The sequence below is a fragment of the Triturus cristatus genome, chromosome 10 (assembly GCF_964204655.1).
Source record: "Triturus cristatus chromosome 10, aTriCri1.1, whole genome shotgun sequence".
Classification (NCBI taxonomy): Eukaryota; Metazoa; Chordata; class Amphibia; order Caudata; family Salamandridae; genus Triturus; species Triturus cristatus.
In genome coordinates this window covers 937,477,952-937,504,231 of record NC_140593.1, presented here as the reverse complement: position 1 = coordinate 937,504,231, position 26,280 = coordinate 937,477,952, and the positions used below count along the sequence as shown (strand labels likewise).

General features: G+C 43.3%; 1 protein-coding gene across 3 annotated transcripts in view; it reads right to left on the bottom strand.

Moving 5' to 3' along the window:
* ARF1 (ARF GTPase 1) overlaps nt 1-26,280 on the bottom strand; it is a 118,317-nt gene that overhangs the window by 31,524 nt on the left and 60,513 nt on the right. For all 3 annotated transcript variants that reach the window (XM_085628765.1, XM_085628766.1, XM_085628767.1), the window contains exon 4: nt 11,209-11,333. In XM_085628765.1, the coding sequence (XP_085484891.1) occupies nt 11,209-11,333 (125 nt within the window). The remainder of the gene's footprint in view (nt 1-11,208; nt 11,334-26,280) is intronic.

Genomic DNA, 26,280 nt, shown 5'->3' with positions numbered 1-26,280 from the left:
TGTCCTGGTAGGGATTTGTGTCATCAGGATCTTCATAGAGGTCTTGTGGATCATTATTTATGTCATCATCTGGGTCCCCATCAGGCTGTTGAGGCATGGGAGGTGTGTATGGCACATAAGGCATAATAGGAGAGAGAGGAGGAGGAGTAACAGGTCTAATAGGAGAAGTAGCAATGTCCTTCCTTTTAAGAGGAATAGGAGAGGGTAAGGTAGGAGGAATTTTTCTCTTGTGGAGCACCACATGACCTGTGTTAGGGTCAATGACGATTTTTTTCTGTTTTGGATCGACAGGATCCGGATAAAACAGCTCCTCCTCTGTATTTGGTGGTTTCGGCACCGAAGATGTGGTTTTTCTTATTGGGAGTCGAAGGTTTTGTAGGCTTCGGCTTCGACTTTTTTGGCTCGGGAACCTTGTTTTTGTTCGGTTCGGGAGCTTTGACTTAGACGTCCTTTTTCGGATCGACCGTTTTCTTGGGTTCGATCTGTTTTTTAGGCTCGTGACCTTTTTGGAGTAGTTTGTCTTTTTCGGGTCAATATTTTTCTTGGGATCGACCGTTTTCGGCTCGAGATGCTTCGGCTCGACGTTTTTGGGAATGGTCGAGTCTCTCGGTGCCGGAGTTGATGTCGTATGTGTTTCTCGGCGCCGAAGACATTTTTGGTGTTGGGAGATGCGGTTTGCTCGGTCCCGAGCTACCGGAAGGCTTTTCTATTATCTTCAGAGCCGGGCCCGAGGGTGGGGCTTCCGAAGGGATGTTTCGATCGTGACGAAGGCCTTGTGGCGATGTCTTGACCGGAGCCTTATGTGGGATGATTGGGACAGGGGCATCGGTACTCACGTGCTGCCCCGCTGGGATTGGGTCATCTGAGTCAGATTCTTCGACTGTGACGAGTTGTAGGTCGTCCGAGTCCTCGGCATCCGAGGGGTCGTCGAAGATATCGTCCGGTGCAGTTGCTGCTGCTTGTCGATGCATCGCTTGTCGATGGGCCCTCCGGCTCCTGATTGTCTTTTTGGAACGGAAGAGTGCGCAAGCTAAACAGTCTTCTTCCTTATGCTCCGGAGATAGACATCTGTTGCACACTAGGTGATGATCCGTGTGTGGGTATTTAGCACCGCACTGGGGGCATTTTTTGAAGGGGTTCCTTTCCATGGGCCCGAGGCCCACGTGGTGTCGATAGGCCCGGATGCGTCGATGAAAATATGGGAAATAAAGTCTTGTAAAGTTGCAGGGTACCGACCGGAGAGCAATCCCGTCGAGATACTTTTGATTTGCTGTGAATAAAGTTAAAAACTTCGGAGTCGAAGTTGGCGTTGCAGAAGTACATCCGAACTCGATGGCGGAAAAAAACAATCTGATGATGGAGGTGCTGTCCATGCGCACTGTAGTCCAGGGGAGGAGTCACCTATCTCGTGAGACCTCGAAGACTCTTCCAAGACAACAACGTGCAACATCCGGACCCAACACTAGGCGGCGATCTAATGCAATAATTTGACTGCAGCAGCTCATATGCCTCGAACGTGTGTACACATTTATACTGGAACCACCGTCGGTAGTCAGGCCGAGCTTACAACATTTACTTTTAGTGCTCACCCTAATAATAAAGGCTTTGCATTAATGAACCATAAATACAAGCTTGAACAGCATTTAACACATGGACACAAATATTACCTTAACTGCAGACATTGCCCTTTCCTGATCCATAATGTGGTATGGTACATTGAGAGCCAAAGGATTTGTGCTGTAGGGGGTTGGGCCTACTTGTCCCAAGAACAAAATACACATGAAAACTTGTTGCCCTTGACCCCAAACAATATGTCCCGGCGTCAGGCTATAGGAATTCCACATCCCTGAAGTTACAATTTTGAAAATGCCACTTTTAGAGTTGGCATTACCCTACCTATTGTTGCCTGCAGCCTGTTCCTAGGTCACATGACAGTAGTTGGCAGGTACTTTGTTTATACTTCCTAGACAACCACACAAAGGGATGAGGTATGCCTAGGCGGGCCTTCAACTGGCAGAACTTGCAACTGATACGCTGTGCCCCATCTTCACAAAAAGGGCTCGTCACCCTTGCATTGTTCATGCAGACAGCCAGGGCAGGAGGAAACCAAGCACAAAGGAAATTCTCTAGAAACTTCTACCTCCAAAGCGGCACCAGGTATAAAAATAGGAGCCTCAGACCAACTCTACCCTTTCTGGACCTGTGGAAAGACTGAGGCTGCTGTCTACTTCAGAAGAGTGATTTGCTCCACTTGAAAATATTGCTCTGCTGCCCGAAGCCTGTCTTGAACCCTTAGTCCTGACCTTCTGCTTGAGGCATGATGCACATCTTAAACCCATGATTACTATAGTGACCCCAAGAGCTAGTTGGATGGCCTCCTTATTAGAGGCTCAAGGACATGAAAGGCTTGAACTCACACATGTGCTCAACCTGATTAAGTCCTGCACCCAACCTGATTGAGTCCTACACCCCCCTCCTCCAAGTCCGAAGTTAAGCGCCGACTGGTTCCAGTCCCTTTCTTGTTTCCAGCTTACATTTGGTCATATTGTGTTACTTAGACACCGTCTCGTAGGCCTAGATAGCTGCGAAAGGCGCTTAAGATCTTTCAGGAGCTAGTTTTTACCTTAAACTTTGTGTCTAATAAATTATTAAAATTTACTCTATTTTTCTAAATTGGTGTGGAACTTTCCTTACGTGATCACCATTACTGTGAGCGTTGCATAAATACTTCGCACAATGCATCTAAATTAAGTCTGACTGCTTTTGTGCCAAGCTACCAGAGGATTAAGCACAGGTTAATTTAGTGACATCTGTGGTTCACCAGGACGAGGATTGTGGGTGCGGCTTGGACAGGGTTAACACCCCTCTCATTCAACAACCCAATTTCACACAGCTACCAGCCTCTTGGTTCCGGTAGTCTTTTCTCATGTTGGCATTTAGAAAAAAGTCCCAAAAATTGTGAACCTGTAGGAGATGGGATTTTTTTTGGGCAATGATGGTGAAGCCTAGCCTGCGTTCCTGAGGGCGTCATAGGTTTTGACATTTGCTTCTGCTCTTTATCAGTCTAAATAAGGGAGGACATGAACAGCTACTGTGCAAGTGAGCAGTCACTACCACTAGACATTCTGTGGACACTCTTGGGGTTGTAGTGACCAGAAGGCCAGCACTCCTAACTTTACGACTTAAGGCAATTAGTAGTAGTAAAGTTAGGAATCCTAACTTTACTACTAAATGCCTTTTGTGAATACCAAGTCGTAAATTTAGGATTTTGTCTCAGTTTAGTAGTAAAGTTAAGAGTCCCAACTTCACTACTAATAAATGCCTTCTGTGAATACCAAAAGTAGCAAGTTTGGGTTTTTAGCTCAGATTAGTTCTTTGAATCGGCCCCAAGGTGAGGAATTCCATCTGAACATTATTTACCAGGGATTCTATCTGTACCAAAACGACAATCTGCAAGTCTACTAAAATGGTGGTCTAAATGGATCAGGAATCTCTAAGGCAGATTACACAAACTATGCGCTTGCCCCTGTAATTGTTTTGTTTTATTTGCATAGTCAGAAGCACACAGTAAAGTTGCTTTAAGCTTCAATGTTCCCACACGACCCAGCGCTGCAAAAGGAGTAAACAAAAGTCAGCAATTGTTTCAAAGGTTCGTGCTAATATGGTAAACCGGTTGCGTGCACGTGTACCGCTCCAACTAAATTTGAAGTTTAATACACAGAGGCTTCAAGAATTATGCTTATGCTGCTTTCTGCATTTCATTAACGACAAGCTGCAGCAAGCTGTTTTGGAGTAGTTCCACACAATGTGAGACTCTGGTAATATGCAAAGCAAGTCGTATGCAATAGATCAAACTGTAAAACAATATATATGCATTTGTGTCAAGGAATTATCTTAGAAGCATCTCAAGACTTGGCGAAACGAGGCTTTCCATCTCTTTCTTCTACCTCTAAGATGACCTGTTGAGAGTGATCTGGTTTCAGTTGCAGAGCCCAGTTTATAGAATTAAGTCATTAAGAGGATGCTATGAACAAACAGGCTGTACTGCTTGTTAAATCCCAAGCAAATGGCTGTATGTTTTCAAACCAAATACAAGGAATGCTGCTTTACTAGAGAAAGGATAGGGCAAGAAGTACAAGGGACAAACAATGTATCCAAGTATGGTGTCAAATAGATTGCTTAATGTATAGAAATAATTATGCAAATACATACATGAATACAATTTGAGGGGCCACATTTGTTTTCTCAGAAGGCCATTGCCACGGATGCAGAATTCTGACGTACCCGATACAGAGAATGTCCACTTTTATTCTCATTTTATGCCCTTTTCTTCTACCTTCACATTTCCTTCTTTATCTTACTCTATAGGTTCTTTCATGTCTGCTTTCTCCCTTGGCCATGGTTTATCTAGCTTACTCCTTTTTTTTCAGTCTTTCTTGCTCCTGCTCTAGGTCATTGTCCGAGGATGCAAAATAAGCCCCAATATTCAAATATTGGCAAAGCCAAGGTCTCTTATGAAAGCTACTTGCTTTGGCAATGTTTTTTAGCCATGCTGTACTGCAGCACAGATGCTTTACTGAGGCGAAAACTGATTTTTAAAAATTCAATTGGCTTTGTCAATGTCTTTTAGCCACGCGCATAGCCATGTGGCTGCTGTTCACCAAGGCTGAAAGGCAAAGAAGCGTCGCACCTCTACTATACAATATGGCTGAAAGCACCCACATAACTCAGGTCCTGGCTGAGCTATTAAATGTGTAAACACCACACAGGGAGAGGAAGGCATGTCACAGCACTGCAGTGGGTAATGCAACAAGTGTCCTCACTGATGAACACTGCTGGACCTGCCCTTTTTGGAGGGTCAACCCCGATTTGTTGCCTTCTGTTGATGAACCCATTTTTGTTGGCATTGGAACCCTTCGCACTTCCTCCCTGATAGCCAGTGGCAAAGTGCTTCTGGACTCACCCTAAACACAGGAAAATCAGACTACACCTAATTGACATTAAATGTACTTATAAGTACCTAGTAAATTGTATTACATGTACCCAGGGCCTGTAAATTAAGTGCTACTAGTGGGCCTGCAGTACTCATTGGGCCACTCATTAAAGTACCACTCTAAAACCTGCCTCAGGCCTGCCACTGCAGCCTTTGTTTGCAGTTTTAGTCTTAGTGTGCAGTTTTAAATGGTCATACTGCCATTTGATCTGGCAAAAAAAACCTTTCAGCAGGTCTAAACCTTCCTTTTTAATACTTACAAGTCATTGCTACTGTGTAGGTCCTAAAGGTTTATATGAACGAGTGCACTGTAAGTAAAAAGTAGGACATGTATACTTAAGCTTTACATGTCCTGGCAGTGAGCCTATCTCTCCTATTGACTAACACAGGATTACCTTATTAGCTTTAACAAGTGCTAACTTTGAATTGGGAGCAGACAGCAATACACTGTTTACACTCAAATTGACTGCAATTTAAAATACTCTTTAATGATAGTCAGATTTTAAGTCACAATTCTGGAAATGACACTTTAAAAAAGTTAGCAATTTCCTGTCAAAACCATTTGTGCTTTCTGCCACCGTCTTGGGTCTTGTGAGTGTATCGCTCTGCTGTTGGGGTTTATTTATTCCTTCCAGACAGTAACTCAAAGGGGCTTAGGTGAGGACACATTCCCACTTACACTTGCAAGCTCCCCCTGCCTGTTGTGCCCCCAGAATGTTTGGAGCCTTGACAGAGAAGGGGAAGAACTTTCCAAAGCCAGAGGTGGGGGTAGGAGAGTGAGTCACCCCCCCCCCCCCCCACAACACAAAGGATAGCACCAGGCATAAATACTAGACCTCTAGAGCCACATATCAGAAAACTCCTAGGCCTGTGAAAGTTACTTAAGATGGACTGCATGCTGCCAGAGGTCTAACCTATTGCTTGAAGGACTGTCTGAAAAGCAACACTGGACCTGCTTGTCTTCATTTCAGGTTACCCAGTATGACTCCAAGGGTCAATTGGCTTACAGGGACAAAAGCTTAAGAACTCTCTGCAACTGCCCAGCTACCTGCTATTACCGGACAAACCTGGATCTGCAAACTGGACCTGCCTCTGCTGGTCCTGATACGCAAGAAGTGCCTCAGAGATCTTGGACCCTAGGCTGGAATCAGTGACAGCACTCCTCCCGGCCTACCTAAAGATCTCATGAGATCCGAAGCGAAGCAGGGCCCTGGAAAGCCTTTCAGAGCCCGCCTGAAACTTCACCGGTTCTAAAAACAAGTGACGAGTAGGCATGCAAAACCTTGCAGTGCAGCTCATAACTACATCTGGACTAATGCAGAGTGACGCAAAGCCCTGCAAAGCTTTACTGAAACCCGTAGAGCGCTGGGAAGCCTTGCAAAGCAAAACAGATGTTGCACCAATCACATAAGTTACAACTCCCAGCTATCTAAACTCTGTCCTGTGCCCAGCCTACGCTCCAACGATTCGGCCTGAACTTGTTACTTTGTCCCGGTTCTCCACAATCCGATAACCACAGTTAGTGCTTCGAGTCTTTTTTGCGCTATTGTTACCTGAAACTTTAAAATTCATTAACTCCGGTTCTACTGGTGAATTTGGTGATTTTTGCGGTGCACCCTGAACAGGATTTGTGGTTGTTGTCTATCAGATAATTCAAGAGAAAATGAGTCATGACTGAGATGGTAGACTGTTTCACTTACTTGGGTTTTACCTTTAGCGGATGCATGTACTGGAACCCCAAGTCACTAAAGCTGCCTTAAAACTTAAACAAACCACTGGGGCAATCCTCAAAGAATATCGGGCCTCTTACACCAAACCCATTCTGCCTCTACTACACCTACACAAGATTAAGGCTGTGGACTCCGCTCTTTATGGGGCAGAGTTGTGGGGCTTTTCCAACATCGAAACACTGACCAGTACTGAAAACAAATTCCTGCTTAACCTCCCCCAAGCACCCCCTTTACCTGGACATGGGAATAAGAAGCCTTGTTGGCAGGTAGGTTGCACCCCTCGTTATACTGGAAGCATCTGACAACCCCAGAACTTACCCATTATGCCACAGCCCTCCAGGACGCACTGAATGCAGATCTATTTGCCAAAGTACCTTGGCTCCTTAACATCAAAGCGTCACTCTATACCCTAGGGCTATCTGATCTCTGGGATCACAACGCTACCACCGGCTTCCCATCAAACAACTTACTGAAGATGCTCTATTGGCAACTATAGCAGCCAACTACTCTAGAAAGGCAGTTTCCCTCAAATTGGTAAGCAAATTCTTAGATTATAAGCCTCAGAGGTTATGAGTCATACTGGGATCAGGTGACTGTCTCTATTGATGTCTCTATTGAAAGGAAGCTATACTTCCAATTTAGAGTGGGCACACTCCCGCGGAGAGCTTTCACCCAGGGCCACCAACAGTGGAGAGAGTGGCGCATGTTGTCTTTGCAGGACCCCGCAATGCACTGCTGATGTCACATATTACACCACTCATGATATCTCAAATGACAACACTGATCACATCAACCACTATCTCTGATGCACCTACTCACCTTAATATAACCTTTCATACACCCACTCTAAAATACATACTACCATTCTCGAAACCAGACACACCAATACCAGTTAGTACATATCCCCTCACTGATTCATAGGTCTAGGCACCCACCCACTCACCCATACAGCCACTCATCAATACAGTCACTGATATATGCACCCATACACATACCACCACCCACAGATACTCACACACCTAGTCACTCACCAAGAGTGAATCACACTCATTTATTCACCTATAGTTATACACACACACCACCTCCCTCACTTATTTATAGATACTAACACATACTTACTCTTATACAATCCCTAACAGAAGGACAGTCATCCATAGACACTCAAAATCACTCTCATATAGAGTCACTTATATACTTCAACACTCACATATACTGCCTTACACATATGTAGTTACTCACCCATATACGACAATCAATTCGCTCAACAGAGCCATACACACTCACCCATACAGTCCCTCACAGACGCAGTCATGAACCCATACATTAGTGAATAACCCACTCACTTCCATGCAGGGAGTCACTGCCCCCCCCCCCCACCCCATACAGGTACTCAGACAACCAATAAATAACCCATATAAACACTCCTGTAGCTACTCACCAACCCATGCAGCCACTTACACACCAAGTGACAGACTGATACATTCACACAGATTAGTCACTCACCCATACATTCACTGAGACATGTATAATCACTCAGTCACTGAATCATCTATACAGACACCCACTCATTCTTCAATACACCTTGGTGTGTGTGTGTATATATATCAAACTTTTTAGAAACACTGGATGTCGTCATCAGTGATGTCAACGACCATGTCATGAGTGATGTAATATGTGACGTCATCAGCAGTGCATTGCGGGGTCCGAGTTATAGTTAGTTCAGCTAACTTTGGCTGTGGAATTTCTCTGGTTTTGTACGAGTGAAATAGCCCAACTAGAACGAAATAGCCCAACTAGAACGTCTCTCTAACCTTTCTTGGCTGGCTTTGATGAGCCAGTCGTCTAAATTGGGGAAGACGTGAATTTGTGGTCTTTGAAATGAGCAGCGACTACTGCCAGTCATTTGGTAAAAACTCTGGGCGATGTAGTCACTCTGAAGGGAAGCACCTTGAACTGGTAGTGCTTGCCTATCACAAATCTGAGGTATTTGCGATGAGCTGGATGAACTGGAACATGAAAATATGCATCCTTCAAGTCTAGAGTAGCCAGAAGTCTACTTTTTGTAAAAGTGGGAGTACTTGTTGAAGTGTAACCATGTGAAATTGCTCTGACAGTATGCAATGGTTTAGCTCTCTCAGATCCAAAATAGGTCTTAGGGAACCGTGCTCTTTGGGGATGAGAAAGTAGAGTAAACTCCTGAGACCTGGTACTGTATTGGAACTGGCTCTATATAGTTCCTTTTAGTAAGAGACTGGACCTCTTGTTTTAGCAAGTGTATGCGTTTTGTAGAGAACTTGTGAGATCGAGGTGGAATGTTTGGGGGAGTGCTGGTAAGCACCAGGCAATAACCATGTTGGATAATTCCAAGCACCCATTTGTCGGATGTTATGGACTGCCACATGGGGAGGAATTGTTAAAGTCTTCCCCCGACAGGTGTGGTATAATCAGAGGGAAGCGTGGGCAAGTCACTGTTTGTTGGGGGAATGAGAGTTATGGGTGTGTTACCCTTACCCCTACCTTTGAAGTTGTTGCCTCTATAACCTCCTCGGAAAAAACCTTTGGAGGAAGAGGACTAGTTGTTACCTTTGTAAGCGGAGGTATTTTTATCTGGTAGTGTGGTTTTTGACCCACTTCTGTACGAGAATCGGCGAAAGGAACCTCAGACTGCATCCAACAGAAGTGCTCCCATGGATTTAGCGACTTCAGTGTCCTTTTTTCATTTTTTTCTAATGCCTGGTCAACGCTAGGGACAAATGGGTGTTCCTTATCAAATGGTGTGGTAAGGATGGATTGTTTGACCTCAGGTTAACCAAGCGTGTCTCCTAAGGAGGATGCTAATGTTAACCTGTCTAGCTGCGGTGTCTGCTGCATCTAGAGCACAACGAATAGAGGAATTGGAGATGAGCTTACTCTCATTCACTAAGTCTTGTGCTTTAGCCTTATGCTCGTCTGGGAGATATTGGAGCAATTGCTCCATTTCGTCCCAGTGTACTCTGTCCTATCTAGCTAAAAGGCCTTGGGTATTTGCAATGAGTCATTGAGTTCCTGCCTGAGCAGCTATGCGCTTAGCCAGAAGCATCAATTAGTTTGGATTCTTTATCTGGCGAAGGAGCATCCCCTAATGTTTGAGAATGTGCTCTTACGAGCATTGGAAACTACTAAGGAATATAATGGCACTTGTCCCTTGATAAAAATGGGGTCTGTAGGAGAGGCTCTATATTTGACCACTCTAGGTGTTAAGATGCTTGCTCGGACTAGGTCTTTAAAAATAACCAAAATACAGTTTTTGGTCTGCTGGTTAGTCAAGATCAGTGGATCATGACAATTGACTTCTGTTGACTAACAAAAACTTAAACATTTTTATTTTTATGGAATGGTTGGGACGCTCTAATTTAACTGAGGCCTCCAATCATCCATCTGGTTTGATACATTTGCACTGCTCCCACAAATCTGACAGTAAGTTTTTAGCCTTGAGTTTCAACTTCCTTCACATTTATGGGAAGTCTTAAAATTCTGTTTTACATTTTGCGACTTTAGTTATAAATACTTCATTAATCTGATAGTACTTAATTTTCTAAGCAGTTGAGTATCCCAGGTAGCTACCGTGTATAACGGTCTACTGCTTTGAGCCTTTGTTTACCGTCATTCACGGCCTTATTTTTACTCTCTATTTAAAACCTGCAGGTCATCGCTTGTAGTTTGTTCACGCATGGTCTTGTTTCACTTAGTAGTCACCATGCATAACGGTTCACTGGTTCTTCCTTCCAGTATTCACGGTCATGATTCACTTTGCAGGGTTACCAAGGTCGGAGGCTTAAAATTCACGTTCACTTTCGGTCTGGTTTTATTCACATGCACTTTGTTTACTACACTGTGCCGCACTCGCGATGGACTTCGATGTTTTTATTAATTAATAGCACATAGAATGAATTTGTTTGTGACACTTCACCTTTACTCACATTTAGTATAATTGTAGGAGTTAAAACATAGTCGGTTGGACTGTATGATGAATGGCCTCATGTTCTGTTTTATTTCCAGCACTCTCGTGGATGACCCCTGATGAAGGGTCTAGAAACGACCCAAAATGAATTGGGTTTACGAAAATGGAATACGAATATATGAAAGACTTCATTATGGATGGTAAATAATGAAGATGCATGTTGGTTAATGCATTAAAAGACTCAGTTAACCTTCCAACTCTGTGATTCATTTTGGAAATACGAATCTTATAAATTTTTGAAAAGTTGAACTTATCTTGGTATACAACACTTGTGTGTTAATGGAATTGTGCTCCCACTAGCAAGTAGGATTTTCCAACTTGCACACTAGTTCGGATCCCAGGTAGGTGTCACGAACCCCCAGGGATCGTCGGACCACAGGTTAAAAAAAAAAAAATCACTGGTCTAAATAATGTCCCATTGCTTCACAAGATCTGGTTGGAGGATTGTCCCACTATTAAAAATGCTTTCAAATGAAGGAATGTACCTGTTTGTTTGCAAATACTAGTAAGACTGCATCTCTAAGCTCATCTTCTGCCAGCATTCTCATCAACTCCTCCCGGGCTTCATTTACTCTCTCTCGGTCGTTACTGTCCACTACAAAAATCAAACCTGTTGGGGAAAAATACATTATAAATCATTACAATTAATCCACTAGAACATGTACTAAACAGAACTTAGTGACAGCATAAGGTACAAGTTTGAATGGAACAAAAACAGTACTTCATGATCCTTACTAGCAAACTCCAAGAAACATTGGTTACCGAGCATAGCAAGGTCAACAGTAGTCTGTTTTAGAACATGTGTGCACATGGACCACACGAGTACCTGAAATTAGGTGTAGACTACTGTGATAATGGTACGCAGGGCAGACAAGTACTTGTCTTCATTCTAAAGAAAAAGCTATGGAATGGAACACATGGTGGACATGCGGAACAGCAAGACACCATAAAACACACAAGTCCATTAGCACTGCAGTGAAAAAGGAAGTCAGAATGAAGTGTGCTTTGTCTTCTGCCTAGACAAAGCCAATACAATGGATGGCAATTTAACTATTTATAGGCAGACAGTTTCCTACTAATATATTGGTAGCTTACTATATTCAATTCTACCCCTTTAACTGGGGGTTATACAAATGGTTTACATACCGCCTGTATTAGTGCTGGACACCTTTGCAAAGCCTAATTTGTTAAGTATTTCTAACTTTAAAAGGGGAGCCTAATATGTGTCAAGGAAGGCTTGGCCTGAAGCAGATTTGTTATATACTCACTAGATAAATCTACATACCCTGAAACTAAATGTGAATTCTCTAGAGCCAGCAGATATCATGCAAATTTGATAAGGGTGCTGCCATTCTGGGCCTACATCACACAAGCCTTTTCTATTCAGTTTTATATGAACCCTACTTCAGCGAATAGTAGAACTGATGAATTCATAAATCAATGAAAGTATCAAAAAAGTAGTGGCTTCACTAATCATGTTATGCAAAACAAATACCCAGAGAGGAATGCTTAAGGAAATCATATGCACAGAGTTTTCCTGCCCAATTGCGGTATTCACAGAAGACTTATGAACAAGTTACTTACCTTTGGCAACATTCTTTCTGGTTTACAACCTAGCTGGACATTCGGAGGGGTCGCACCTGTTGACACAGAATCCAGTACCCCACCCATTGTTGCTTTAAGGGCTAAGAGGATCACCCAAAACTCCAGAGGACTATACGAGAGTAAAGAACAGATCTCCCCTTCTCCCAGGTGTAACTTCCAACCATGCAGTGACACATTTGAAACCATGACCTCTATGAAGAGTGAGTAGCCTTCCACAGGTCAGCTACAACTGCAGATACTTTGATGCCTCCCTTGATATTCAAATGGAGTTGGAGAAGCATCCCTGATGCTGGGCTCACCAGAATCTGAAACTACACTGCAGCGAAAACCTGGTCCACCTGGAATTTGGGAGAAGAAGAATGTATTTAGACAGGAGAACAAGAAGCCTCAGATGTCCTCACCAAAACCACGACTGATCTTGAAACATCGGTATCATATCCTGGAATGTCCTGGACTCACTGCAGCTGAGTAAAAGCCTTGATTCAAGGATGTCAAGAATTGCCCAAATGAATGCAAAGTTCTGCAAGGGGATCAGGTGGGACCTGGGCTTGTTTATGCCAGGAGTTCAGGTGTCGCCCAGAGGTGATCTACGAGTGACACTGGCAAGCCAGTCTTTAGTAGCCAGTTGTTGAGATACAGGCTTAAGAGTACTCCCGATCTCCAAAGATGGGCAGCCACCACTGCCATAATTTTCATGAATATCCGAGGTGCCAAGGTAAGGATGACGGGAAGGCCAGCAAACTGAAATGTTCCAGGTCCACCTTGAACTGTAACATCCACAGTACTGCAGAATTGTATATGGCATGGATAGTAGCAAATATTTTCCACATTTATGCCAGCGGGGTGGGAGTAGGGCTTTGCGTGGGTGGAGGGGTAAGGTGGGCAATGGGAATACGGAGCATGCACAAAGTGTGAACAGTGAGTCAGAGGGTTATTTTGAGGGTTTCATTCCATACTGCCATCTAAATTAATCCGCTCTTTCTAGAAGTCATAGATTTGACAATACTGTGCTATGCACTATCTGAATTTCTTTCACTCTACTGCACCTCGAGGTAAGTTCTCTCTACTTGCAATCACTACCATAGGAGAAATAAAAAAAATATATATATTGTGTGACTTTTATTTGTGATTCTATCTTTTGTTCCGGCTTTCTGTTGAACCTGTATTGCACAAATATGGTTTTGTCAAAATGTAAATTTAATTTACTCTCAGCAGCAAGGAACATATTAGTTTACTCAAAGTCTGTCTTCCAACTCTGGGGTAAAGACTCTTTTCTAATTTCTATGTTCATTGTATTTCGTTGCTATGACGATTTTTCTAAAGACACAGAGTATATAATGGTTGCTATTGGTGTTACCTGTGATATTGACAAAGGCGGCTTGCCGTTGAAACGCGTCAAGGTCTCTTGGTGAAATAAACTACTCCTTGCTTTATCCTCACGGAGTCTACGCCTGTTTTGAAATTTTGTAGCAGGATTGGTTGCATATTCAAGACTATCCGGAGTCTTCGCGTAGACCCTCCTCGATTTGGAGCACCGCGTAACCGAAATCAAGTGGTTACTTCTGAGCAGAAAACGCGGCGCCCCCCGCAGCAGATATCGATTCCGCCACAACCTTTGTTTCGCGTTGAATTTTGCTTGCGGACACTCGAGATAGCCGGAGTGCGGTCTGTTTGACAGGTAAAAACTTCATTGCGTACTTGGTTGTGGGTGTGACATTACGGTGGCTGATGGGAGAGGTAGTCCCGAGATTGCTATTCGGGCAGTGAGAAGCAAGAAGCGAGATTCGTTTTCAAAAAGATGGCCGAGGAGTGGGTCCGTGAACGAGAAGAGGCAGCATTAATGATGAAACAACGGATTCTTACGCACAGCCAGCAAATGGCATTAAGGCTACAGATAAAAATAAAGATATGAAACAAACTATGTACGATTTGGAGAAACTGCGCAAGTTGGAAATATCCAAATGGTGGGAGTGCAAGTCACTACAAAGGTACTTGGATGTAGGACGCATTCCGAGAGGACTGCGAGTGTTCGTAGCACCAACTTACGAGAATCCTGACCCGAGTATGCTGAAGGAATGGGCTGAAAATAGCGCAACTTCATCACGGCGCATGTTGGAAATTCTGATAAAATATGCGATCAGCGATCGAGAAAAAATCTTGCTAAAAATAGATGAGGTTTATAAAGAATTGGAAAAATTCTCCGACAAAGAAGAATTAAGCAAAGCCCAAACTGAGATGAAAAAGAGACTAACGAAACACGAACAATCAATTAAGGAACGAAAAGCAACGAAATTCCAGAGAGATAAAAGAGATTATGTTAACGGCAGAATATACACCTTTTCGAAAAAATTCGATAATATCTGAAGACAACAACTATCCTCAGTTAATATCTCTCAAAAGAAATCAACAGAGCCTAGAGGTTCAGAACTTAGTTCAGAAGTCGAATCAGACATCGAAGAAATTGCATCGGGCGCCGCTCCATCAGTAATTCAGGAGCTTGATTTTTTACGGCTGGAACGTTCCATGCATCTGAGACCTCGCCCCCCCTCGAAACGAACAAGCAAACAAAGCAAGAAATCAAAAACGAGAAGGCGGAAGGACCGAAGATGGGGTGGGAGAAACAAGTACATCCAAAACATCAAACAGAAGAACAAAGAGGAAGTAACATCTAAATCCACTATAGACAATACAGTTATAAACCTTACTAACATGATGCTGACCGAAAAAGAACAGGAAATATTGGCACTAGGTTTATCATGGTGTGCACCAACCAATTTTGATTATGTCCAGACCCGTGTGGATCTCTTTGAATTCACAAGGAAGCTTAAATTGCAAAAATACTTCAGTTCGACCAATAAATCTGAAAATTCAGCAATGACTCAAAAGGATACAAATGAGCCAGCTAGTAACCTGAAAGTGGCAGATATGTTGCTGCTACATGATATGGCAGCATTGGAATCTGGTGAAGATATTCCCTTAAAACAAGTGGCAGACAACATGGGATTAGATATCTATGGGAGGAAACTCACTCCTTACAGACCGAAATCAGTTTTCCTGCCTATGATGCCGAGAAATAACTGACATTTTCGCTGAAAATATGGTCAAGGACCTTAAAGACCTATCTATTCTATCCAGCAACAGATTTATCCGTACCAACTGTAATCGGAGAATTGATTACGAAAATCTCATAAGCAGAATTAAAGAACGTCAAGATATTGTGGTGAGATGGTCGGATAAAGGTGGAAATGTCGTTCTTTGGCCTTTAGATCAATACAATCTAGAAGCTCACAAACAACTAACTCCAAGATCCAGATTGTTACTGTCGGATAAGCCCTACATCTATACTTCGCACCAAAGAAAAATACCACGCACTCTATATCAGTGGAGATGTTCTAATCTGATCTCCAAACAAGAATTTGACTCTCAAAACAGACTATCCTATTACTCCACAGCTATATTAAATACCGAAAATTCACAAAATGCTACAAATCCACCTGGAAGACCCATCATAGCTGCAATAGGAGGTCTTTTTAAAAACACTTCCAAATTCATTGATTCTTTTTTACAGCTACATGTTCAGGCTCTCCCATCTTTTATTAAAGATACGGGAGACTTTTTGACAAAGATCTATGATCTACAATTGAAGCAAGATTTTGTTCTGATGACGCTCGATGTTAATACTCTACATACGAGCATCAGACATAAAGATGGACTTAATGCTTTAAAATACTACTTAGGCAAAAGATCTATTGACTTTTACACACACACTCATGTTGCTGGAGATGTCAGAATGGTGTCTAGACAATGTTTTTGTATTTGACAAATTGTTCTACAAACAGCTACGCGGGACGGCCATGGGTACCTGCTTCGCCCCCAGCTATGCTAATTTGCATATGGGCTGGTGGGAGGAGCAGGTACTCATGGTTGAGCACAAGCGTGAGATGACTGAAAATGTGGTGCTATATGTAAGATACATAGACTATTTGTTCATTCTCTGGCAAGGTACAGAAGAATCTGCTCTCAACTTTGCCAGAGCACGCAATGAGAATTCTCTTAATCTGTCATTTACGTGTCATACCAACAAATCTTCTATACAGTTCTTAGATTTAGAGATATTTGTGGAGAATTTAAAAATGGAAACGAGAACTTACAGGAAACCCACTTCTGGGAATTCTATTCTCCACTACAGTAGCTTTCATCCCACCTCTCTCAAAGAAAGCATACCATTTGCAGAATGTCTCCGTATGAAGAGAAACTGCAGTACCGAAAACAATCTTGTCATAGCTACCAATACCCTATTTGACAGACTAGAACTAAGGGGCTACAATGCTAACACTTTAAACAAAGCTAATGCCAAAGTTAAAAAGGTCACCAGAAAGGAACTTCTTTTTCCTAATCCTGAAAAAATAAAAAATAAAATTTCTACATCAGGAACTCCAAGATTCATAACTGGATACAATGCGTATCATGACCTTTTTAGAAAGATGTTGTACAAACATTGGCAGATTGTCCGTAGCGACCCAGTCCTTGGTCATAAAATGCCTAAGACACCATCTATTTCATTCAGACGTGCAAAATCCATGAGACAAGAACTAGTCAACAATGCACCTAGTGTTAACAAGGGTTCTGAGTGGCTCAAAACCAACAATGGCTTCAGAAAATGTACAAAATGTAAGGCTTGTCGACATGGTATTAACATTAAAGAAATCAGCTCTCCACTAAGACACTCCCCCTTTATTATAAGGGGAAGCTTTACGTGCAAAAGCGAGTTTGCTGTGTACATGTTACAATGTACATGCAACAAACTATACATAGGGAGTACCATTCACCCTGTCCATGTACGTATACTTCAACATTTACGGGCTATTAACAACGATGATCCCAACTACCCTGTGGCTAGACACATCAATCAATACCACAGTGGAAGAGCCAGTGACCTCTCCTATTGTGTCATAGACACTGTACCTAAGAACCCAAGAGGAGGGAATAGACAACAATCATTGCGTAGACTCGAATCAAAGTACATAATTTTGTTTAATACCAAAATACCTACTGGTTTAAATACGGATGAGGCTTTATCCGTACATTTGTAATTCTATTCTGCCTGTCTCTAACCGTACCCAGACTCCGTTTTTTTCCCAGGTTCACCTTACTGTATTATAAGTTGCCATTACATTATGTTTCTTGGCTTCTATTACACCCAGACTTGGTAGACAAACACCATTCTTACTATGTGATCACACTAGAGGTTTAGTTTTCCCCTCCCTTACAGTCTATCTGCTCATATTCAGAAAACATTAAGCTACTCAGCTATTCTGTGTTCATCCAGGTAACGAGCCTGGAGACTGTCTAGGGAGTTAATGATCTAGGCCCACTTGGGCTCTATTGTGTGACTTTTCTTATTTGTGATTCTATCTTTTGTTCCGGCTTTCTGTTGAACCTGTATTGCACAAATATGGTTTTGTGAAAATGTAAATTTAATTTACTCTCAGCAGCAAGGAACATATTAGTTTACTCAAAGTCTGTCTTCCAACTCTGGGGTAAAGACTTCTTTTCTATCTTCTATGTTCATTGTATTTCGTTGCTATGACGATTTTTCTAAAGACACAGAGTATATAATGGTTGCTATTGGTGTTACCTGTGATATTGACAAAGGCGGCTTGCCGTCGAAACGCGTCAAGGTCTCTTGGTGAAATAAACTACTCCTTGCTCTATCCTCACGGAGTCTACGCCTGTTTTGAAATTTTGTAGCAGGATTGGATGGATATATATATATATATATATATATATATATATATATATATATATAAATAAAGCAACTTCATTATTGAATTGGAATAAAATAGAATTGCCAATGTGAAACTAGAAAACCTACTATCAAACAGCTTCCCAACTTGACCAAACTGTATGATCTTAGGCAATTGTTTTATTTCCCTTTGCCTTCCTTTACTTCATTATCGCTTGTAAGCCCAGCTTGAAATAGGTGTTTAAGATCCACTGAAAAACCTTGTGTTTGATTTAATAAACTATAATGTTGTCCATGTATAATTACATCCCAGTCTACCCAGAAGGTCTGATGTGACAATTGACTTGCCTCTTAGTACACTATTGGCACCGTAGTCCGTGTGGGAGGAAGCATGAATATTTCTGTTCATGTTTTAAAACTATTACATTTGAAAAACGAATTCCCAAAGAGGTGATAGAATATGAAATAAACTTGTTTGAACTTTGAAGAGACTTATCTTAATACCAACTAGCAGTTGTCAAATCACTGGAAAAACAGAACATAGACCCCCCTCTACTCTCTCCAATGTTATGTTAAAAATATTTGTAGAGCGCACTTACACCAAACGGTTTCATGGCGCCGAGGACGGGAAGGCGACAGTGGTATGATGACAGGAGCTTTACTCATATGCCTGAGAGAACAGAAGGGTCTTAAGGAGTGTTCTGAATTGGGCGTAAGAGGTTACTGACCTCAGTTCAAAAGGAAGAGTTCCAGAACTGAGGGGCCAGGAAAGAGAATCTGAGGCCACCATGTTTTTTCAGTTTAAAGGTGGGGATGGTAAGCAGGTTCAGATGGGAGGACCGAAGTTCGCGAGAGGGGGCATAGCGATGGATCCTAGACAAGATGAAAGCTGGACCGTGACCGGCAAGGGCTTTAAATATGGTACAGCCCAGTTTGAATGCACCGCGTTTGGCCACCGGAAGCCAGTGGAGGCTCTTCAACAGGGGGCGGACATGTTGGTGCCTGGATTGATGGAAAATGAGCCTGGCTGCTTGGTTTTGAACCAGTTGCAGATGGTGGAGTTGGTAGGCAGGAATGCCGACAGAGCGAGTTGGCATAGTCAATACGAGAGATGGCCAAGGCCAAAAGAACTAAGGTCAAGGCCTCGGTGGTCGGGAGTCTACAGATCTTCCATATTCTCCATAGGTAGGCGAAGCAGGTAGATACCACAGTGCTAATCTGAGATTTCATAGACAGATCGTTGCAGATTATGAACCCTAGGCTTTTTACAGATTCTGCTGGGTGAGGGGGACTGCCTAGCAGAGGGGGCCAGAAATTAGAATTCCAAGGGTTGGAGGTGCCTCCAGTCAGAATCAGCTCAGTTTTGTCGGGGTTGGATTTTAGTTGGTTGGTGTACATCCATTCGCTGATAGAGCTCATGGTGGATTGAAAGTCGGAGACTGAGGTGTTGGAAGAGTCAATTTCGAACACCAACTGGAGGTCGTCAGCAAGGTTAAAAGTTAAAACTCTACTTTTGCAAAAGGACCAGATCAAAGGTAGCATGTATAGATTGAACAGAAGGGGCGAGAGAGGACCCCTGGGGTAACCCGCAGGTAAATCAATCAATTTCAGTCCTATATCTCTACTGCCCATTCTCGGCAAAATTACTGAAAAAGTTGTCAGACAGCTTACTGACTTCCTCGAGAAAGCCAAAGATACTTCAATCTGGCTTTCGCCCTAAACATTCAACTGAGTCTGCATTGCTGGAAGTATTGGACACACTGAAACCAACTCTAGATAAAGGAAAAAATGTGGTACTGATCCTATTACATCAGTCGGCTGCATCTGATACCATCTCGCATAACATCCTTTTATCTAGAGTTAAACAAAGCGGGGTATACTCAGCAGCTCTGGCGTGGCTACAATCCTTCCTTACTAACCGCAAACAAACTGCAGCCCTAGGGCATTTCTTCTCAACCCAACGCCAGATTACCTCAAGCGTTCCACAAGGCTCCTCTCAGCCCGCTCCTATTCAAGATCTACATGGCTCCGTAGATATTGTTAATATCTTCCTTCAATATTGATACAACCTCATACGCAAGATGACACACAATTGGTCTTGGCCCTAGATAAAGACACAATCAAAACAAAGCTTAACTATCATTGTATGACAGAAGTCATCCGCTGGATGAGACTAAACCTCAAATGCAACGCGGATAAAACTGTTATTATTGATAGCAAAAGACAAATCGCTTTAACCAGATTAAACGGTGGCCAGAAGATGCACCTGCTCCACCTAAAACAGTGGAAATAGTCAGGAATCTGGGAGTAAAATGTGATGCTTCCCTCTCATTTTGGCCACAGGCACTTGCAGGAATGTGTTTCAACCTCATAAAAACCTTCAAAATTTTTTTTGATTACATTCCCTGCTCTGCAAGGAAGACATTAGCAGTTGCACTGATTCTTTCGAGATTAGACTACTCTAATAGCCTTTTCACAGGAGCCAAAGTAGTAAAAAGGCTACAGATCGTACAGAATGCAGGGGCCCGCCTGGTACTGAAAATGCTTCATTATTCATCAGCCACTTGAGCTCTAAAGATACTGCATTGGCTGCCCATACAGAAATTATTATTTAAGATCTTGGTGATTTCTTTCAGAGCCTTTAGAGACTCTGGACCTAAATATCCGGCAGCCAAGTTCACCCGTTACGTCACAACTAGGACCTCTGCCTTTCTTTGATTGAGAATGTAACACAAATCGCATTTTTTCCTTTCCCCAGATTTCAGTACCAGCTCTATGGCAGCCTTTGGACAACCGGAGGTTAACTTCCTGCATCAGGATGGAGGAATGTTCTTCCGAAAGTCAATCCAGTGAGGGAGGAAGGTGGTGTGGAGAGGTGAATGTCAGACTGTAGCCTTCTTGCGTACTAACAGCCAGGTATCTGGGCCTGAGAAGACAACTAAAGTGGCCTAATGTGTAAGCTACTTATGTTAGATACAGTCTACGCAAAAGCTTTACTGCACAGCGGATTCCTCACCTTTTGAATAGTTCCCTAGGCGTCCGACTAGATCCAGAAACCTTTGGGCAATACCTCTGAGTGCTGGTAGGTCGCAGTGTGCAGCTCTGTATTGATGCTGTTCCACTATGGAAAGGGTGTGCAGAGCCAACACAGGTGCCACTTCCACAGTTGTTTGAGGTGGTCCGCACATCCAGACATTGACTAGTGTGTAGATTTCCAGATTTGGGATCTTTTTAGGGCCAGAGTTCAAACAACAGACAGGGAGGATAGGGGAATAATCTGCAGTTGGCCAAAGTCTCTACCAGAAAGAGGGTTACTGATAGCAACTTGTTCTCTGATAGAGAATTCAAACTGCACATTCGTCAGCTTTTGAATACATGCCTGTTAGAAATAGGGTCTCAAGATGGCAGCGGTTTGCACCTTGTCCAAGTAGGGACCCACACTCTAGTCAGGGTAAGTGTGGTACACACAAAATTCACCTGTCCCCACCCCGGGGTAACTTGGCACAGAGCAGTCAGGCTAAACTAAAGAGGCAACGTGTAAAGTATGTGTGTGCGCACACTCACACGCGAACACACCACAAAACTACTGCACACCAGTTTAGAAACGTAGCCAATATTTATCAGAGCAAAACAAGGCCAAGACTATAAAAATCCAACATACACTAGTCAAGATATGAATCCTTCAATATTAAATGCAGTTTATAGCGTTTAGAAACCAGTAGCTCCAACTAGGGCTATTGGGTCGTGCTTGACCAGACAAACCCACAACAACAGAGGGCGATTGAGCGCAAGCTGGCTACAGGAGTCGCAAGAACCCCAGTACAGTACCTTGGATACGTCACAAAGTCAGACTATACAAGGCACAAAGGAGGTAAGGCGTGAAGGTAAGTGATGCGCCTGTTCTTTACTACTAGGCATGTTGTTGGCACGTTGGCGCACAGGGGCGATGCGTTATGCAACAGAGGAGAGGCGTCAATGTAGCAAAGTAATGCTTTGGTTCTTAGAGGCGGTAGAGGGTCGTTGTGCCACTAACGCCTGGGGACAATGCGGGCGCAGAGGAGGTGATGAGTTGCTTGCAGGTGCGAGACCTCGGGTCCTGAAGGCAATGCGGCGTCAGTGTGGTGCATAGATTCCGCAGTGTTGATGTCCAGCCACTAGCCCGCAGGCACGGAGTTAGAGCGTCACATACTTTAGTGACAATGTCTCAACTGGAAATCATTCAGAGGCAAATTTCAGATCAATAATGAAATCGCAAGGGAAAGGACGGGAGACCACCAAGAAATTAGAAAAAGGGTTTTGTATTGCAGGTAGTTATAGCAGCACTACGGTACAATAAAGGTACAAATGACCAAAAACACAAATGTGAGCACTGGGCGTGCTGGTGATAGTGAACGGCGCAGTGAGCACAATAAGTGAAGACAGCGTGAACGGCGATAAAATGATAATGACAATATGGTCAAGATATGATTATGTACAATCAAATTTAAACAAAATTGTAAATGACCACAGAAAAAAGCCAAAGTTCTTTGCTGGGGGTTGTCGACGGCGTTTCAGCCTGATTGATTCCAGGCCATCATCAGGACAATGGTCATAGATAAACGTGTGCTGTGGAGAGAGAGGAGAGAAAAAGACTTGTGTGTCCCTCACTTCCCCCTCTACCCATTTGAGATTACATGGCTAAGTAACTCGGACCCCTTTTGTCCCTCTCTTCCTCCTTTAGAAATTACGATTGTTTCACATCTTGGTCTATTTCTACCTTTGGAATTCGTGTACCAAATTTACGCCCAGGTAATTAGCTCTCTTTCATTTCTTTTTGGGCTATACGTTTAGGGCCTTTTCTCTTTTAGACAACTAAAACACAACCCCTCCCCCCCCCCCCTCCCCTCTTTTTCTCTCCTCTCTCTCCACAGCACACGTTTATCTATGACCATTGTCCTGATGATGGCCTGGAATCAATCAGGCTGAAACGCCGTCGACAACCCCCAGCAAAGAACTTTGGCTTTTTTCTGTGGTCATTTACAATTTTGTTTAAATTTGATTGTACATAATCATATCTTGACCATATTGTCATTATCATTTTATCGCCGTTCACGCTGTCTTCACTTATTGTGCTCACTGCGCCGTTCACTATCACCAGCACGCCCAGTGCTCACATTTGTGTTTTTGGTCATTTGTACCTTTATTGTACCGTAGTGCTGCTATAACTACCTGCAATACAAAACCCTTTTTCTAATTTCTTGGTGGTCTCCCGTCCTTTCCCTTGCGATTTCATTATTGATCTGAAATTTGCCTCTGAATGATTTCCAGTTGAGACATTGTTGTTTTGTTAAACATTATCGCCCGGTCTCTGCTGGGATAACGGGTCTACTCCTGTTGTTTGTTTCTTTTTTTACATACTTTAGTGAGGCGGTGCTTGAGACTCATGCCGCAGCGGTACTTCGCACGTGATGCAACACCGTCGGAGCTTGCATTTTAAGTCGCAGTCACTGCGTTGTGCACTCAGCGAGCGGGGACAACAGTTTCGGTGCAGGCTGCGGTGATGTGTTGGGTTGTGAGTGAAGCGCTGGTTTCAAAGTGATGTTTGTCGTTCATTTCTTGGCTGCAGTTCCAGAATCCCCTCCAAGGGTCCAGGACTGGGTATGGTACCACTTGGCAGGTCAGGACTCACAGCTGAGGAGCCCAGGTGATGTTAGTAGGATGTATGTAAAGTCTTTGAAGGCCATGAGGTTTCTAAAAGGAGCCAAGCTCAACTCAAGCCCTTGGAGAAACTTTAGAAAGCAGGATGCAGAGAGCAAAAGACCAGTCCTTTCACTCCCAGGCAAGAAGCAGCAGACAGCAGGCCAACACATCAAGGCAAGCAGCAAAGTGGCAGTCCCTCCTGGCAGTCCAACAGCTCTTCTTCCTGGCAGAATAGCCTCAGTCCAGAAGTGTTTCCGTTTCTACTGTTTCAGTGTCAGAGGTCCAGTACTTATACCCAGTTTGGCCTTTGAAGTAGGGGGAACTTCAAAGAAAGGCCTTTGTAGCGCACAAGACCCGGCCCTTCCTGGCCCTGGCTCCAGACACTTCAGGGGGTATGCAGTTCTTTGTGTGGGGACAGGCAGAGCTGTACTCCGGTCTCAAGTGTTAAGACCTACCATCACTTTAGTTGGTGATGGGCCATCGGAACATGCAGGACTCACCTACGCTCCCTTTGTGGGTGACGGTTTAGAGTGAATTCACAAAGCTCAACTGTCATCCAACCCAGACGTGTATTCTAGGGTACAGAGGCACCGAATGGATAAAGTAATAAAATGCCAACTTTCTATGATGGCATTTTTAGACATGCCATTTAAAAAGCAACTTCACAGAGATGAGTTTTTAAAGTGTGGGTCCAGAGATGCCAAACCCCAAATTCCTATCAGCTCACAATTGAAAGACACCCGTGTAAAATGCTACAGGGAAGCTCCAATGCTAACCTACAGGAGAGATAGGCCTTGCTGTAGTGAAAAGTGAATTTAGTGGGTTTTCACTACCTGGACATGTAAAACTTAAAGCACGTCTCATCTTTGGAATGGGGAGCAAAAAAATGATTGATTTAGGCCCAGATTTCTGTACTGAGGCGAATGTATGACATTGTTCTGCATTCTGTCCATCAATTGTTCTTTTTGAATTAGTCACCCCCGAGTGGGATGAGTATGCCCAGGCGTAGGTCCCGTGCTCTCCATGCCACTGGAGTCAAGCTATCCTGGCTGATTAGGGGTGAAACCCCAAACCGATCCTAGGATGCTTATTTACAGTCCAGGGAGGACGTGGCCTGGCAGTTCGGGTAGAACTGTTCCCATTGGGTGCAGGATCAAGACTGATTTGCATATGGCTGGGTTCAAACTGGAATGGCAATATTTTCCCAAATAAATTGCTATATACCCAGCGGATGTAACGGTATATTGCCTTCAAATATCTGTCATACTTAGAAGTTACAGGTGAAAAGGTTGGCACAAATGGCTATTCTCTCTCTCTCCGACCCCCCCCCCCCCCCCCCCGGCCCCCGAACTCATTTTCAATTTTTCCAATTTTCAACTGTTAGTTTCTATAAAAAAAACCTGGAAGGATCTACACAAATGACGCCTTGCTGAATTCAGAATTTGGTCTACTTTTCTGAAATGTATAGCTTTCCAGGATCCATTATTACTTCTCATACCCATTTCTACCACTAACTGGAAGGAGGTTGAAAGCACAAAAAAATAGCAAAAATAGGTTATGCCGCAGTAAAATGCCAAAACTGTAAATAAATTTGGTTTTCTGACATGTCTGTCAGTCCCTGAAAGCTGATGATTTCAGAACCACAAACAATTTGTTAATATCATTTGCAGGGAAAAAACATCCTCTTTCATCTGTAGCATATTTTTCCCAATTTTTCCAAAAAGAAAACAAAATGTAGATGTACCTTGGCTAATTTCTGGGTCCCCTCTAGGGGAATCAACAAACACTGGGTACCTTTAAAATCCCCATGACGTTAGAAGAAAAGGACCCACATTTGGCACGGATACCTTATGTGGTCTAAAAGTTACAGGGGCTTAAGCGTGTACTACCCTATATAGCAAAAAAAGGCTCAGCACGGGGGCGGCCTAGCAGCAAAGGGGTTAAACCAAAATGTCCAGAAGGACTGAGCAATTGCGGTCGCAAAACACTTGCAATTTACCTCCCTCTTCAAGAGGGTGGTAATGGAGTCGTAAATGGGAAAGGTCCCCAGGGGACCCCTTCCCCTTTGTGACTGGCTCTAAAAATATTTTTTAAGGGCAGGCAGTGGTTCCAGGGAGCACTACCTGCCCTTAAAAAAAATGACAAACTTTTTTTTTTTTTTTTTATAATGCATCCGTTTTTCCTTTAAGGAAAACTGGCTGCATAAAAAAAAGAATAAGAAAAAAAAGAGAAAAAAAAAACACTGCTTTATTGACAAGCAGTCCCAGACAGAGGTCTGCCGAGCCCAGCAGGCCTTCATCCCTGGGAGGGACAGCCATTACAAATGGGGCTCAAATTGAGAGTGGCTCATTAATATTCATGAGCCTCGCGTTTGGCGACCCCATTGTGAATCTCAACCAGTATCTGACACTGTTGTACATTCCAAATTGCGACCCGAAATTTGCGGATTGCAATTGTGCGTAAATTGCGAGTCGTAATTTGGAATGGCCGTACATCTGGCCCCAAGTTGCTTGATTTATTAGGAAGG